The 18177-nt window shown below is 37.4% G+C and overlaps 1 protein-coding gene across 1 annotated transcript in view; it reads right to left on the bottom strand.

Annotated features, from left to right (window-relative positions):
* The window catches only part of LOC135204074 (mannose-binding protein C-like), a 226400-nt gene that overhangs the window by 24235 nt on the left and 183988 nt on the right, over window positions 1-18177 (bottom strand). The window contains exon 5 of the mRNA XM_064234057.1: window positions 4031-4068. Within this exon, the coding sequence (XP_064090127.1) occupies window positions 4061-4068 (8 nt within the window). The 3' untranslated portion in view covers window positions 4031-4060. The remainder of the gene's footprint in view (window positions 1-4030; window positions 4069-18177) is intronic.

The following is an 18177-nucleotide window of genomic DNA, read 5'->3' as shown; positions in this document are numbered from 1 at the left end:
TGAAGTATAGTTTGTTTGAGAGAGAGAGAGAGAGAGAGAGAGAGAGAGAGAGAGAGAGAGAGAGAGTCCTATAACAAATCAATCCAGGACTGAATGAGCTAAAATTGTCAAATATAGACCAACAACTGAAGTATAGTTTGTTTAAGAGAGAGAGAGAGAGAGAGATAGAGAGTCCTATAGCAAATCAATCCAGGACTGACAATGGACTAAAATTATTATCAAATGTAGACCAACAACTGAAGTATAGTTTGTTTAAAAGAGAGAGAGAGAGAGAGAGAGAGAGAGAGAGAGAGAGAGAGAGAGAGAGAGAGAGAGTCCTATAACAAATCAATCCAGGACTGACAATGAGCTAAAATTATTGTCAAATGTAGACCAACAACTGAAGTATAGTTTGTTTAAGAGAGAGAGAGAGAGAGAGAGAGAGAGAGAGAGAGAGAGAGAGAGAGAGAGAGTCCTATAGCAAATCAATCCAGGACTGACAATGAACTAAAATTATCGTCAAATGTTGACCAACAACTGAAGTATAATTTGTTTGAGAGAGAGAGAGAGAGAGAGAGAGAGAGAGAGAGAGAGAGAGAGAGAGAGACCCTTACCAGAGAAGTAGCAATGGAGCAATCAGGTGCATGCATCCCCATCTGGTATTGCAATCTTGCAAGCATCTCTTGATGACAGAGTCGTGATGGGATTCTCACCTGCCTCCTACCTCGAGATGATAAACCAGATAAGCAAGTGAAACAGGTCATATATCTCTTGTTTTCGGGGTTGGGGTTGGGGGGGGGGGCCACCACTGTTTCGAGGGTTAGAAAGTGACAAAGTGAGAGAGAGAGAGAGAGGATGGGTGGAAATCAGGAAAATAAGGTTAAAAAGTTTATGATAGGTTTGACTATGCTCATCGATGGTATACTAATTGCTTGGCCGAAAGCAATGATCATGATTTTTTGCTTTCAACAATGTAGCACAGTCTCACATGAAAGCAGTGGTTTTAATGCATAACTTTCTAAAGCAATAAATCAAAAATCTTTTTCGTGCAAAGATAGATAGCAACGTTCCCAGTTTTATGTTCAGATAAAGAAACGTCTTTGGAAAATGTAGTAGTTTTCATCTCTTGTTTCTGCACGTGAATAAAGAACTGTGAAATTATTGAAAAGGTTGGTTTCAAATCTTCATGGGTCTATTTTCTTGTTTAAAGAAAGGCATGCCAATGGCAGAACTAAAATAAATGGCTTAGTTCTAAATTCAATTAAGAGACAGTAATGTTTTCTGTAAAGGCGTTAGTCTTCTGATTCCAAATAGGGCAGCAATGTCTTCCGTCTATAAACGCGTTTTGTTTCTCAAAAAGAGACAAGAATGTTTGGGGAATCCAAAACTGTTCTAACACTTTGTTTCCAAAGAAAGACACACAAGTTTTCCACTCCCAAAGAGAGCAGAAATGTGCCAAAAAAAAGTTCTCCTGAAAAGGCAAGTGCAAGAGAAATGATTTCTGAGACAATGTGAAGCTCTCAAGACAATGGCAGCGCTGAAACACTGAAACAGCGGAGGCAGTTCCCCGCTTTCCCAATGGATAAAGTACATTTCCAGCGAGGTGCCGAGGAATGAAAAAGGCCGCTTTCAGGGTGATTTCGTGCTTTCAGGCGTAAAATCATTCCTTTCAAGATAGGATTCATTCCCCATTGTGAGGTGTCTTTCCTTCGGCTGATAAGAGATCTTGATCTCGGCATTAGCGTCATCGAGAGTCCGATAAAGATCTCCGATTCCCACAAGGATACTTCGATAGCACGTGAGGCAACCTTTGGGATGATGTCTCAATAACTGGGTTTTAAGAGAGAGAGAGAGAGAGAGAGAGAGAGAGAGAGAGAGAGAGAGAGAATACTTCACCGCTTAAACTGGGATATTCAGAGTTTCACGCATTAAAATATTTTCAAACACAAATAGACAACGACTCTTTTCACCATAAGCTTACAGTATACACACACACAGATATATATATATATATATATATATATATATATATATATATATATATAATATATATAATATATATATTGTATAATTAAATCAGGAAAAATGGAACTTGGTGAATATATACATAAATAATGACAAATTCCAAGGAAGGAGAAACGAAAATTCTACAAGGCCTTCGACTTCTTGTCCTTTACTTAACCGACTTGCCTGCTCAAGTAGAGGACAGGAATTCGAAAGGCCTATCAGAACTCTGCGTTTCTCTTACCTTCGTGGAATTTTTGTTCTTCATATATATTATATATATATATATATATATATATATTTATATATATATATATATATACATATATATATATATATATATATATATATATCCTATATATATCCTATATATTATATATACACTCTCTCTCTCTCCTCTCTCTCTCTCTTCTCTATCTCTCTCTCTCTCTTCTCTCTCTCGCTCTCTCTCTATACTATATATATATATATATATATACTATTATAATATATATATATATATATATATATATATCATTATCTATCAACTATACTCCAGGATGGTTCCAGAGGTTAATTTTACGAATCAGAGAAAAACCTTTAATGGGATGAGGTTGCTAGTCCTGAGTGCTTCTCAGATTTGGCTACGAACCACATCAGTCGACGAACCAGTGGGTACGTAACTTAACACCTGAGTCAGTCGAGACAAAATTACCAAAACTAAAAAATAAAATAAATACTAACAAGAAATAGAGAAATAAAAACTATCCCATGATCACAAGAATATGTTAATTTCGAGGCTGCCGACGTAAAAAGAGAATTATTGAGCCAAAGATCGTGCGCGCTCTCTCATGCAATAAATTCTCTGCCACAGAGTAAGACAACAATCGGACTGCAGTGAATGAGAAGACAGGGCAAATGGAAAATGCTTGCTTGGATCATCATTTTCATGCGTGGGAACCGCCCAACAAAAGTGGCGCAGGCGTACTTAATGCGTTTCTCTCTCTCTCTCTCTCTAATAGTCTTCATACCCATGCAAGGCAGTATCCGGCAAATTCGTTTATTTGATGCATTTTTTAATTTGTGACTAAATTCTCAAGGTGACAGTCACTCAGACACAGTTAAAAATATTTTTCGGTTTATTATCTTTGTATTCGTTTAATTTATTCATTACTTTCTGAAGCTGAAGTTTGGAGTTTAGCAGATATAATTAACACGATGGATCTTAAATGGTCAACTGATTAACAGAAAAGGAGACGTAATTAGATAAAACGGTTCAGGCAGTTAACGATGTGACGAAATGGATAGTTTCTTTTTCTTTTTTTTCTTTTTTTTTACGAAGAACAGCACACAGGAGACCTTTGAATGGTATAAATTATCTCTTGCGAAATTTGAAAATAATAACTAAAGGAGGGGTACATGATCTCTGAGGGGTTAATCGTCAAGATATATAAAAGTAATATCTATGTTCATAGACAAATGGGCGACGTTTATTCACGGAACCTAGTAATAGCAGAAATAACGAATAATTCAGGAAATAGCAGTAGTTAAGAATACATGTGAGCTAAAATTTGAGAGCTAGTAATAGCAGTGTTTTAGAATACACTAAAATGAAGACATGTACTCTAAAAAAAATAACGGCAATTAAGAAGATATCAGCAATTACATCATGGGAAATCATAGCAGGATTTGAGAACATCTTAGAAAACATGAAGCCGAGAAATAAAAGCAGTAGTTTTAAAGAACCATCCATTTGGGGCGTTTCTTTCTTTACGTCAAAGCTTGATGTTACTCATAATAATGGGTTTCGTGAGATGTTCTTAAATGAAGTAAAGTCTTTGAATTAGGTCATATGAAAGTTGAGACCCTTTATACGAAAATTGAATTATATAATGCGTTGTTTATGAATGTTGACAGGATACGCGTTACTACTACTTATACTACTACTAATGATAATAACAATAACAATAAAAACGATAGCGATGATATTATTGATGGTGGCAGAAAAGACTACAATAATAATTCTTCGGTACTTAGTTTCAACATTTGCATCGTTAACGAACATCACCTTTTGACGAAATCATGCATGACTGCTGTGTCATTCACCTGAAAAAAGAGAAGAGAAAACATTACAAGATAACTAAAGGGCTATTTGCCTATCCCCTTACTAAAAAGCAGTTCATTACCAGTCATCATAACTCAGGAGGTCATCAACCTTGCAAAACAAAACCAACTTTGTTCAATGTTATCGTATTACTTTCAGAAATATTTATTTTCTTCGCAACCTGAGAAAGGCGTTAGAGGAAGGAAACCGTAATGGTTATTGGTTGAAATACCCAACTGGCGTCAGGCATTATAGTTATTGGACGGAAAAAAAAACACGTAATATTATATAATTTGTATTTTCAAAGGGAATCATCATTTGTCTCATAAGTTAAGGTGTAAGAAAGGTAACATTTAACAAGTGGAAATACAATATAACTGAACATAAACATAGCCTCTAAATTCAGTATACCAATTAAATTAAAACGGGCTGGTCTTCTTTTGTGTGGAAAGAATTTCCCTCCACCCTTACAGGAAAAATGAAATGTCAACCAGAGCTTTTAGGACTTGGAAATTTATGAAATATTTATGACCAAATGTTAATGAGCTCATCGCTAAGAAATTCACAGTTTCGCAAAGAACAATCTATGTCGCAAAAATCCAAAATTATATCGTAATGTATATATTTTGCTATGTAATTGTGGATTTTTATGACACAATGAGTTCATAGTTTCGATGGCGTCATCCACTTGCTTTGTTCATGACAGGATTCCAGTCCATGATAAATAACTGTAGCAAATCTTTCTTAGTATTCATGTATTTACGATGATGAAGCGAGTCGTTGTTCATCATGTAAACGTAAACATTTCTGCGCATGCCATACTAACTAATTTCATTTAGCCATCATCACCACTATTACTTAGTAGATTATTGCACAGGGAAAATTTTAGGAAAAATAATTGACAAAGACGAAAAGTGAGCTGGGAATTTTGCCAGCCCTTGCAAACGCCAACCCCTCTCAAGGCTAGGAAGCAGAATATACCATTTTCTTTTTTAAAGAAAAGGAAAAAACACAAACACAAAAGCAACAATGGATGACAATGATGTGGGTAAAAACAATGACAGGAGGAGTAACAACACAATAATAAAACCACAGTGGTTTTGGTGGGCGACTATCATGGCTTAAACACCGACAGCGATAGAATCCACACGGAAGCAAAGCTTACATTTTAAAAGACGGGAAAGATTTAACTTTTTTTCAGTCAAGAGAATGACGCAGAACGTACGGGATGGTTTGTTTGCCCTGAACCAAATTTCAGTCTCCGGGCTTTTGGTGATGATTCAAAATGTCTTTCGAGATATTTGGTAGCTGGTATCGAGAGCAGTTTGGTTTTTGTCGCCAACCGATAGATTGGATTCTGAAGATATGACATATCTTTAGGTTTCTTGACATTATTTTAGTAAACTTTATCCAATGTCTGTTTTTGAGCACTTTGAAAACCTTCCAAAGGAATATTTAATTCTATAGCTAATTTTGTAATATGTTCGTCTTCTGTGCCGTCATAATCACCGATCTCAATGCCCACGGTTCTTTCTAGACTGGTAGGAAGCGACCTAGAACTTTGACTTACGACCCCCATACAATGAACAATTGTCTGAACGACTGTCTGTATCGTTCGCAAAAACACTGTGTATGGGCTTGTCTGAATGCAAAAGTGGGCGGAGCTTCGTGTCTGAACGATCTCAGCGGGAATGTCGCGACAAGTTGCTGGCTTGCGACTTAAGTCTGTCATACACAGATCGTTCAATGTATGGGTTTGTCTGCCGATTTAACGCTATCGCGCGCGTCTCTTCCAGAGCTGATGCCATGACTTCCAGAGACAAAATCGTTGTTCAGACTGAAATCGGTGCGGAGATCGTTCATACTGTCTGAATAGTGTGTGTGTGGGTCGATAACGACAATCGTTCAGACAGTCGTTCAGACAATCGTTCAGTGTATGGGGCCCTTTAGCGTCAAAGACTTAAAGTTCAGAAGAGCGAAGGGAAGAGACTTCAGCAATTCCCAAAAAAACAGTACAGTACTGGAGACGATCCATAGACATATCCCAGAAAACGTGATGCTCAAGTTACAGTACTGGAGAACGATCTGCATATGACATATCGCCAGAAAACGTGATGCTCCAGTTACCCAGTACATTTGGTTGGCAACAGACGCGATGCACGAAAATAACTGTGCTGATATAAGCCAACACGGTTAATCACTTTAATGCCATAACCACACCAGTGAGTGCCGATTGCAGTACTGCCCCATGGGAATGCGTGTTAAAAAAAAAAACGCAACCATAACCTTGAGATAGATTTGAGTATGATTTTCGTATTAGTTATATTAAGGAGGCTTCATAGCACAGCATAAAAAAACAATATCGAGCACTGGTATTAAACTACAATAATATCGCCACCTTAACTTTCAGAAAACCAACTTTCTTATCTTTAATACCGAACCTTACTATGCCAAAGAGCTAGTATATAAGAGCCTTTTCACGACCAGCGAAAATGACCCGGGGAAAGCGTATTTTAGTCTAAAAGAAATAAGCCGACAACCTCTTCAATGATTTTCGATAGACGCTATAAATCTGCAGCACATATATATACACACATATATTCATATACATAAATACGTGCGCACAGAAATTTATACATGTATGTATGTGTGTGTAATGATATTTTCGTATTCAAGGTCTCCATATACCCTGATAATATATAGCAAGTCCAAAATATCTTATCAGGATATTCTGTAATCTGAGGATCTTGAATATGAGATGAATTTGCGAGCTAAATTGATTTTTTTCAGGCTGCTATTGGGTCCGTGGGATAAAAAAAAAAGCGGGCCACAGATCATGTCTCGCCCGTTCGATGTTGCGATGATCTTATCATACATTTAAGAGGGATAATGAGGCTGTGCATGCGATAATGACCATGACTTTCATCAGCATATCCGAGGTACCACGATCAAATATGAAGAAGGACCTTTTTATTTTTTCTTGTAAGTCCTTGGTTAAACTGGCTTTGCCATAGCATCACTAATAAAGTACTACATCTCTGTACTTGATGACTTGAGTCATACTGTCAGATATCACGGAAGACGTCAAAACATCACGACATAAATTCCAATTTTGCACTTCCTTCATATTTAGGCCGTAACATGTAAGAGTGACTCAATTTCTTAACTGTTCTTAAACGAGATGCTCGCCGCTGCTGGTGTTCCTCAAAGTACATTTCCCTTAGTTGATCACTATTTTTCTCTCCTAAATCAACTAATATGTAATCAGCAAATCCATCAGCATATTTTTATATTTTTCAGGAAAAATGTTTGATTTTCCTTTAAAAGATTTATATCATATAAAGACTGCCTTTGTATTCATGAAAAGGCCATGGCATTTACCGTCTTTTTCACATTCATTATTTTTAAATGAACTGTTATCTCTGCTCTCGCGACTCCTGTCTCATAATGGCTTCACCAGAGACCCGACTGTCGGAATAAGATCTTGTGATAACTCAGTTTACAATACAATGCTTCTCGATTCCTTAATGCTATATTTTTACATTTATGCCTTATAAGGTTTTGATGAATGAAACAGAATATAAACCATAAGTGGGGGAACGAAGAAAGATTAAAGAATAAGGAAAAGGCATAAATGAGAAGGAAAAAGAGGAGTACGAGGAGGGTAGAGAAGACAGGTGTCCCTGTTCGAAGGACAGCGAAGAATATATGGAAATACGAAGAACACAGAGAGAGAGAGAGAGAGAGAAGAGGAGAGAGAGAGAGAGAGAGGTTGGGGGGGGGGGGTTTAAGGAAGGAAAAAGAGACAGAGACAGAGAGAATGTCGGGAAGAAAGACTGTGAGACGTGACAACCAACGGAGGCACACAAACAAGGAGGAAGCAACACCGAGGAGAGAAGGGGATATTATTATTGTTCTAGATTCCCGTGGCCGTATGCCAGCACGAGCTCTCGTTTGCAGGCCGTCAGTAGAAAGTGGGACTGTCAGTCGCAGGATCTAGTTTAGTAAATTCCATGAAAACTCATCTGACGTTGATTGCATTTAAATAATTGACTTCCGTCATGCGTGGAGGTCTTTTTTAGGGTCTGTTTACAGGGACGAGTGTGGTAGCGAGTTGTCGTGTAGATATGTTATTGTTGGTTAGTGTAAAGCATTAACGAGATACGTCACTAAGTATCTCATCACGCGCTGCTCGCTTATTCAAGAGTGTCAGGCATCGTTAGTGACGGGCCATCAAGCAGACTTAATGGTGTACTTAAAATGCCACCCTTATTTCAAGCTGTAATTATCGCTACTTTGCATTATTTAAATAGAAGAGGATCATTTCCCCAAAAGGCCACCGCTCTAACGAGAGTTCGTGCACAGGAAATTAGCAGTAGGAAAGAAGTGGCCTCCAATAAGGAAGGGTTCTATGTTCAAGGTTAACGTATTGCAAAATTCTCTGCCGATTAGTCCGAGTGTGTATGTAAGACACCATGAGTTTGTTCGCTGCATTTACAGGTAAGGGCGATCGTCATCCTTTGCGATATACAACCCTGCAGTTTAAAAAGATATCTTACGGAAATATCAGTGATTAGTCACAGAATCGGAAAATGCTTAGATGCAAATCATAAAGGGCCTTGAATTGATTTACGATCATATATTAGTCACAGACAGGAATCCTTGATTACCGATGCAGGTGTTCTACTTGGGTGTTCCTCTGTCCCTTAATGATTACTTATGGCTGACATTCCTTCGTCACGAGAGAGGTGCCCGCTTGATAAGAGGTGGTAGAAGGTAACAACAAATCAAATATAAAGAAAATAATATTATTTCAAATTTTGTTTCATAGATGTGTACCTAATTATTTATTCTCACTGTGTGTAACAGCATTAATTTACAGGTTATGTTCTAGTCTTCCTCCAGCCCGGGACCAATCCTTCTGTCAACACCGGTCCTCGTATACTCGTAAAAATACAGAACGAAGGTTCCGTAGTCTGAGGGTAGGTACGTAACGTCCCTAGTATCGGGACTTGACGTCTTGTCCCTTTCGAAGTCCAACATTTTAGATGGTTGTGCAAATTCGTGTACGTATCTGGACACAATAGGTTTCTTGCACTGCCAAATTTAAATACATTTTCAAATGATGATGAAGTCTTTTAATATCAATAGGCGTTGGGTTTGATATTCCTGAAAACATAGTTCTTATCTATACAGTAAACACGAGGTTTTATATTGAAATTCCAGTCGTTGAAAAATAACATTTGGTGTTTACAGGATTTAAGGAGCGCCCGATGCATTGACACAGACGGATAACCATTGGCACACGGGCACATTTTCCCGACATTTTTGAACATGTTTCTAAGCATCTCAAGGTCTGTTTTCTGATATGTTTGAGCATTTATTTTTGACACCTTGAAGCATGTTCTCTGGCGTCTTTGAGCAACCTGTGGCCAACCCCGTGGGGGCCAGTGTCTGCAGTGCTCCGTGGGAGGTGCATTGATTACTTTGGGTTGTTTGCAGCGTCCCTTTGGTTCCTAGCTGAACCCACTTTTTAGCCTTTTAACTTGACCTCCATCCCCCCTTCCTTTCTTCGGTCTTGCTGGCCAACCTCTTTAACTACAACTTCCCTTTGCAGCTGCAACTTCTCAGTGCAACTGCGGGCTTTAGTCTCGGTTCCACCTTCGAACTGCTTTTTCTTAACTTTCAGGATTTTGCTGTCCAACTACTCCAACATCCTAACATCCTAAATTTCGCAAATCAAATCCTGCCGTCGACCTTTTCGCCTCTAGTATCCAAGTTTTTCCCAGGTTTCCTTAGAATAGACAAAACCTGCGCATTCATAGCCTCCCAATGATTAACATACAATTTATCTTCTTGCGATTTTACAATATGCCACTGACTAATTCCTGAGGGCCCTGAAGAGATATCTTAGTAAATTTATCCCCATAATCAAAATGAATTCTACCTCTTGGGCACTTAAATGCCCTGGTCAATAAAATGCAAGTAACGACCAGAACATTGTGTATGTATGGGAAGAATAAATGTAAATGCTTATACACAAATAAGGCACTGGATATATGTATGTTATTGTATATATATATATATATATATATATATATATATATATATATATATATATACTATCTATATATATATATATATATATATAGGTATAATATATTATATATATATATATATATATCTAACTTATCACATACACAATTGTTCTGTGCAATGGTACAATTACTAGAAGTTTGTTTGTTTGTTTGTATGGTGTTTTTACGTTGCATGGAACCAGTGGTTATTCAGCAACGGGAACCAACGGCTTTACGTGACTTGCGAACCACGTCGAGGGTGAACTTCTATCACCAGAAATACAAACCTCTCACACCTCAATGCCTCAATCGAACTCGCGGCCACCGAGGTGGCAGGCCAATACCATACCGATCACGCCAATGAGACGCTATTTGTTTAGTTATAGTCCCAGTTTTTTCGAAGAGTATTTGTTATCCACTTTCATTTTCATGTAGATTACGTATCGTCTATTTTTACCTTGCGTGTAGATTAAGTCTACATCTTGCATTTTTTCCGCATTGCTTCATATCATTTTCAGAGGAAGTGTCAGATAACCGGCATCATTGTTGATAATATATTAGGAATCTTATCTTTAGTCCATTTAGTTTTATCCGTTGGACTTTCTAATGTCATCGTAAGGGAGGTTTATCACTTATCAAAACACTGTCACTATCGGCCAGTTATTTAAAAAAAAAAAACAGTCACTATCTGGGAGTTCATTTTTTTTCTAAAACATGTCACTATCTGCCAGTTATTTACAGTCACTATCTGGGAGTTCATTTTTTTCTAAAACAGTCACTATCTGCCAGTTATTTTTTATAAAAACAGTCACTATCTGGGAGTTAATTTTTTCTAAAACAGTCATTATCTGCCAGTTTTTTTAAACATTCACTATCTGCCAGTTATTTTTTTCAATACAGTCACTATCTGGGAGTTAATTTTTTTCATAACTGTCGCTTTCTGCCAGTGGATTTTTTTCCTGTGATTTTCCCATTCTTATATTATTTTCTTTACTGAAATAATGGGATTACTTTTTCCCCTCAGATAAGCAAGGTTTTATAGCGATGAAACTATTCAAATTTCATGTCTTTATCTTTCATAATCTTCTGTAAGTACTTTCAGTCTGATGTTTTTAATAATGACCCATTTTGATTTCTATGCTTCTATTCCTAAGGTGATAATTTTCTAGTAATGAAAGATGTTTTCACTTATTTTTCTGTTTTTAAAGCCTACTTTAGCAGTGATCTTTCTCAATGAAAGATCACTGTGAGAAGTATAAGCTTTATGTTTTTTAGCTGCATTCAGTCCCGGTGGATGATTGAATAAATGATTATGCAAAGTAAACTGAGGTCACGAGGAGTTACTGACTGATTAAATGATAAATTGGTTATGAATGGCTTTTTGAGTGATTTAACATAGTAATCTGACGCCACAAAAATTGACGATTAAGTGATTGATTGTTTTCATGGTTAGTTGATTGCCTTATTGATTGATTAAAGGGGAATGCAGCTTCAACGAGGTGAAGATTATCAGGATATTTGTCGTAAAATGATCGTATTCATTAAAAGGAATCATACACACGCTTATCTTCGCATAGATATACACATACACAGCCACACCCCGTACGCACACACACACATTCACACATACACACACACGTACTCACATATAAGCAATTTCGGAAAATTACAGGCACTCCTTCACGCTCAGAACAATGGTGCACCTCCGAAGACAATTAATTGTTATTATAGCCAGCCAGACTCTTACCAACCAACAGACATCAATCATTCCGCCCGAAGATCTCACGGTTATCAAGCCGTGTGTTATTTCCCGTGTGTTACAAAAGAGAGAGAGCGCTACTTGGTTCAATCGCTATAATGCACTTGTTTCCATCAAGTTGTTTGCTTTACTTTCAAGTAGTTGTTCTTTCGCAGCAATTTTCACTAAGTGACTATTTCACTTGTTGACGTTGTTTTCCCAATAGGTTGTTCGCTTCACTTGAAAGTTAAGTGGCTATTGTTCTTGCTCTTAGTCATCTTGTCCGTTCGACGTGAAGCTGATAATTGTTCGATTTGTTTTTAGTTTTCGTTGTTTTATTTCGAGCTGATTTTATTTTTCAATTGACCGGTTTGCCGTCATATTTGAATCCTTAAGGAATAGTTTTCTGTGACACAAAATTATCGAACAAAAAAAAGTATTAATTCTATGAAACAGAAAACACTCCATATAGTTTTCTTCGACTTTGTTTGGACGTGGTCCACAATCCCCGATATCCTGTAGGTCGAAGTAGTGAAATGACGAACTTTATAGCTACAAAAAAAAAAAAAAAAAAAAAAAAACACGAGAACACGACATGATACATCAACAAGTATTGTAGGACAAAAGCTTCAAAGATAATAAAAAAATTCTTTCTATATAAGCGACGTCGAACTAACCTTAACAAAGTGTTAGGTAAAGACATTATTATTTAATTATTATTATATATATATAATATATATATATATACATATATATATATCTATCTATATATATAAATGTGTATATTTTGTATATATATATATATATATATATAATATATATATATATATATTAATTTAATTAATTTATTGGCTTCATGCAGACACGGTGGACCTGTATTCATTAATCCTTAAAAGTTATATAAACATGGTGGTGGCATATCATTCATCAAAAGTTTTATAAACATGGTGCCCTAACATTAAATGCCAAGATTGTTGAAACAAAAACCGCTGTTATGTATAGGTACATATATTTCAAGATAAATCTGTACAGAAAGCTTTCGGGAAACTGTTCGATTGAAAATGGGAATCGAATAGTTTCCCGAAACCTTTCTGTACAGATTCATCTTGAGACATAATTGTACTTATACATAATTGCGGTTTTGTTTCTCATTTCAAGACTCATGCTACAATGATTATCTCTTAATGCCAGCATTGCCACTTTGTATTTTCTTCGTAGGAGGAAAATGACGGGAAATTTTAATGGGGGTAACGAGGTAATGGGTGGGAAGGCGTGAGGAGGGATCACAAGTCAATCTTCTTGAGCGGCCGAACAGAGGCAAACAAAGGCAAACAGGCAGAAGAAGGTAAACGAACTGACGGAGAAACATTTCGGAGAGAAAAAAGTCAAGTGAGAAGAATTTGACAAAGGCGTCAGGAAACGAAAAGGTAGAAGTAAAAGGAAAATAAGAACAACGATGCAGAAAAAAGGACCTGAAGACGTTAGTATAGAACACCTAAAATTCAAAGCGAAGGAGAAGAAGAAGAAGAAGAAGGAGAGTAAGAAGGTAAAATGAAAATAAGAGCAACGATACGGAAAAAAAGACCTTAAGACGTTAGTATAGAACACCTAAAATTCAAAGCGAAGAAGAGAAGAAGAAGAAGAAGAAGAAGAAGGAGAGAGAGAGAGAGAGAGAGAGAGAGAGAGAGAGAGAGAGAGAGGAGAGGGCGCAACAGCGACGAGGAGCCTGGACCTGGATGCAAATGGAAGTATTCCTGATGATCTATCTACACGTAATTGGCGCCCCTAAGTACTCCTAACATTATGGGGAAGGTCATTAGAGAATCTCAAAGGCCCTGCGAGGGAGGTCACCTCCTCGTCGCCATTTGTCAGCGTCGTTCAAGGCAACAGGATATGTTCCGCCAATGGGGGCTTTGTTTTGCCCATGGCCGGCGTTTCTGGGAGGGTAATGATGGGCAGGACCCACGGCCCGGTAATGGTTCAAGAAAGCGCCTTATCACGCGATCGTTTCTTTATCCTTCTGCAAGAAAGACCCGAAGTGTTAAATGGCTTCCCTACGTTACTCCTACCGAGAAAAGCAGAGAATATAGGATTTAGGCCAAGCGCCAAGCACTGGGACCTCTGATGTCTCTCAATGCTGAAACGGAAATTGACAATAAAATGGTTTGAAAGGTCCAACAGGAGGAAAACCTCGCAGTTGCACTACGAATCAGTTGTTAGGAGAGGCTGGAAAGTAAGATGGAAGAAAGAGAATATGAAAGGAGGTACAGTAAAAGGAGTGAAAGAGGTTGGAGCTAAGGGTCGGAGGGACGCTGCAAAGAACCTTAAGTAATGCCTACTGTGTACCGTATGAGGTGCACTGTCGGAACTATCCCCCTGTGGAGATTACTCTTTCATCAGATTAGATCAATTAACGAACTGTTTTAAACCTCGTTTCAGCGTTATTTATATGGAAAGGAAACGGAAAGTCATCATAGTAAAATGCGAGAAATGGGACATGCGCACTAATTAAGAATTTGTGCTAAACAGAAAAGAGAAAACTTAAAATATTAATTTGTGGATAACTTTCAAACATGAAAACGATTATTAAATCCGATAACATGAAGAGATGGAAACGAAATGAAAAAAAAAGAATAAAAATAAATGTCTTGCTTCATACCTTCGTCTATAAAGAACTAAAGAAAATCGTCAAAACCGTCGTCCCTTCCTCTTCCTTCAGCTGATCGAACACCTCAAAAGAAGGAAAAAATGAAAGAATTCGATCCTTACAGAAACGTGTGACAAAACAAAGCTATCTCTCTTCCACTTCATTTTATACACGACAGATGATCTTCGACGCTGCATGAATATTCATCATGCCTTTGGAGAAGTTAACGGACCTGAATGAGAGCCTTATTGAGAGAGAGAGAGAGAGAGAGAGAGAGAGAGAGAGAGAGAGAGAGAGAGAGGTTTACCTCGAATGCAATCGTTTAAGTGAAACCTCTGTTTCAGGATATCAATGTGAGCAGGTGTCAACCCAAATCCCCGGTGTCTTCTCTGAAAAGCAGTTCTATTCATGTTCCCAAAACGCTTAGAGATGATGTAGTCAGGCAAAGGTATCCAGAAATGGATGAAAATATATGGATGAGAATTCAGCAGACTTTTGAAATGAATCGTCAACTTACTTTAACTTGAAAGGTGAAATGTTTGTTTGTTTATTTGTATGGTATTTTTACGTTGCATGGCACCAGTGGTTATTCAGCAACGAGATTAACGGCTTTATGTGACTTCCGAACCACGTTGAGAGTGAACTTCTATCACCAGAAATACACATCTCTCACACATCAACGGAATGCCCGAGAATCGAACTCACGACCACCGAGGTGGCAGGCCAAGAACATACCGATCACGCCTCAGAGGCGCTTGCTTGAAATGAGAATGAGACTTGCGAGTTGAGAAGATTTTTTAAATATAGCGATAAAAACATTGAGACTTCACAATTTTAATGTTTATTTAAAAAAAAAAAAAATAGAGAATGAACCCCACTAAGCAGATAAGATTCTTCGAATCTCACGCGGACACGTAACCCCAAGAAAGAGGCCTCTGACGAATTGAAGACGAGTGTATTTCTGTATCTCATTACTGGAAAAGATGTTACCGTGATTCGTTAATTCCCTCCTTGGGACGCCTGAAGGGCGTGATGCAACTGTTGGCCAAGCACTCAGAGGTGTTGCAGCAATCGCTCGAACAGCTCACTTGAAGTGCTTTTAATCACTGTGGACCCTTGTCTTCCAAAAGTTTTATAGTTCTGAAAATAGAATGCCTTAGAGCTGACCTCTCTGAGCATTCTCCCGAGATCTCGTCGTATTGCTCTTCCAGTATTTACCTGGGGCAAATTATACTTTTAAATTGGCGTCCCGAAGGTTGTTCTTCATAGCCCCATTCCCCTTCGCCAGCTTTACGTCTTGAATTGGGTATTCATACGGCCGTGAGTCACAGCGCCATATTCTCCCAGTCTCCTTCAAGTTTTCTCTGAACGCACCTCATTACTCCGGACTTTTAATGCGCCTCACTCTCGGCTTTATGCCTCGTAAAGCATTATTGCTTTCTGAAATATTCATTCAGGCATTTTTAAATAACTTCTCCTTTTCCTTATCTGCGTCCGGAATGCAGGAATGCACGGTGCGTTTCTCGCATGCGCAGTCTGTCATTTCCCTTTGCATGATGGGCCTTCACGAAGGTTTCTTCACGAGAAAAATGATAAGGGGAAAACTTCAGGTATCTTTTTTTAATCCAGAAAATACAATCATAATAATAATAATAATAATAATAATAACCTTTAGAAATTATTTTTTGGGGGTTATTGCTGGATTCCTAATTTACGCCGTTCTGGGATATCAAGATGATAATAATAATAATAATAATAATAATAATAATAATAATAATAATAATAATAATAATAATAATAATAATAATAATAATAATAAAATGCTCCTAGTAGCAAGAGTCTTTAAATGGAGAAACAAATCCACAGATATGTATATGGACTACATATTATATAAAGATAAATCTGTAAAGAGAGCATTTGGGAATCTGTTTGATTCCCCTTTTCAATGAGACTGAAAGGGAACTCGAACAGATTCCCTAAACTCTCTTCAGATTTATCTTTAAATATATGTAGTCCATATACATAACGTAGATTTATTTCTCCAATAATAATAATAATAATAATAATAATAATAATAATAATAATAATAATAATAATAATAATAATAATAACAACAATAATAATAATGAAGGTTTTATTGAAAATATGGCTACTTCACCTGCGTTTATTTTGTATAGAAGTTTCTCTATTCTCCTTATTAGAGAAACTTCTATACAAAATAAACGCGGATGAAATGGCCATTATTTTCAATAAAACCTATGTTAATGAAGGTCTTCTTCCAGCAAACAATAATAATGATAATAATAATAATAATAATAATAATAATAATAATAATAATAATAATAAGGCTTGTTTTGAGTCATGGCCACATGTAGCACAGTAAGCACGTACAAAAGTGAAAACTCGAACAAGATCATGTATGACAGCGTGACCCCTCGACATTCGTCTAGACATTTCAGCAAGGAGGACCTCCCCATGCCCAGAGGAGGAAGGCCCCTTATGCCGAGAAAATCAGGCTGCGCCGAAACGGTGAGGTTAGGTCATGATGGCGTTCTTGTCATATACCGTGATATATGATTCGGTTTGTGAAATTTAGGCAGTAAAATCCCTCAGTTGCAACACGAAGAGGGAGTTAGAGTGATTAAATAGGAAAATAAAGCGATCCAGAAAATGAGTGGGATGAAGTACAGGGATCTCAAAGTAGAACTGGGAGAAAATCCCACAGAGATTGGACAGCAAGATAAAAACCAGAAAAAATGTGAAGGCTTCCTCGGCCCAATCGAGTTTTCTGTCCAACGTGTAATCAAGGCCACCGAAAATAGATCTATCTCTCGGTGGCTCATGAAACTTTAACCCCGTCCAAGTGGTGGCCTGTCCTATATCATTACCAGACGCACGATTATGCCTAACTTTAACCTTAAATATTATGAATACTACCAAGGCTAGAGGGCTGCAATTTGGTATGTTTGATGATTGGCGGATGGATGATTAACATAACAATTTGCAGCAGTTTTTAAGGTCTGAAAGTGGATAGAAAAAGGCCGTACAGAAAAAGTGCGGACGGACAGAGAAAGCCATCCCAATAGTTTTCTTTTACAGAAAACTAAAAATGAAGCAGGAATGGAGGTAAAGTAAAAAGCCAAAAAAGTAAGTGCAGCTAAGGGTCGTAGGAACAGCTGCAAACACCTTTTAGTAATGCCTACAGTTCACCATGGGAGGTGCACTGATAGCACTACCCCCCTAAGATAAGAGGTAATGCTTTATATGCATGATAAATGTATCGGCAACTTATCATGCGTATGAATATTAAATGTGCATCAGTAATCTTCACTCGAACTAAAAAAAAAAATCAAAATAATCTTAACATTAATTTAAAGTGTTGATTACTAGAACTGAAAGTTTGCTATTTTTGCCGGAAAAAACTGGAGTCATAATTGAAGACATTCTCCACAGGCGTATATCACAAATGCTGAAAGAGTTGGGGTTTTGCTCAGAAAAACAAACAGATTGGTCTGTTTTTTCAGAGTTGACACTAAAAACCGCGGCTGAGAGAGAGAGAGAGAGAGAGAGAGAGAGAGAGAGAGCTCATGATATTGCAAATAAATTTTCCTTATCCTTTGGTAAGATCATCATATTTACTGAACTTTCT

This window comes from Macrobrachium nipponense, chromosome 44 (assembly GCF_015104395.2).
Source record: "Macrobrachium nipponense isolate FS-2020 chromosome 44, ASM1510439v2, whole genome shotgun sequence".
NCBI classification, from domain to species: Eukaryota; Metazoa; Arthropoda; class Malacostraca; order Decapoda; family Palaemonidae; genus Macrobrachium; species Macrobrachium nipponense.
The sequence above is the reverse complement of the archived record's forward strand: the minus strand, read 5'-3'. Positions and strand labels throughout refer to the sequence as shown.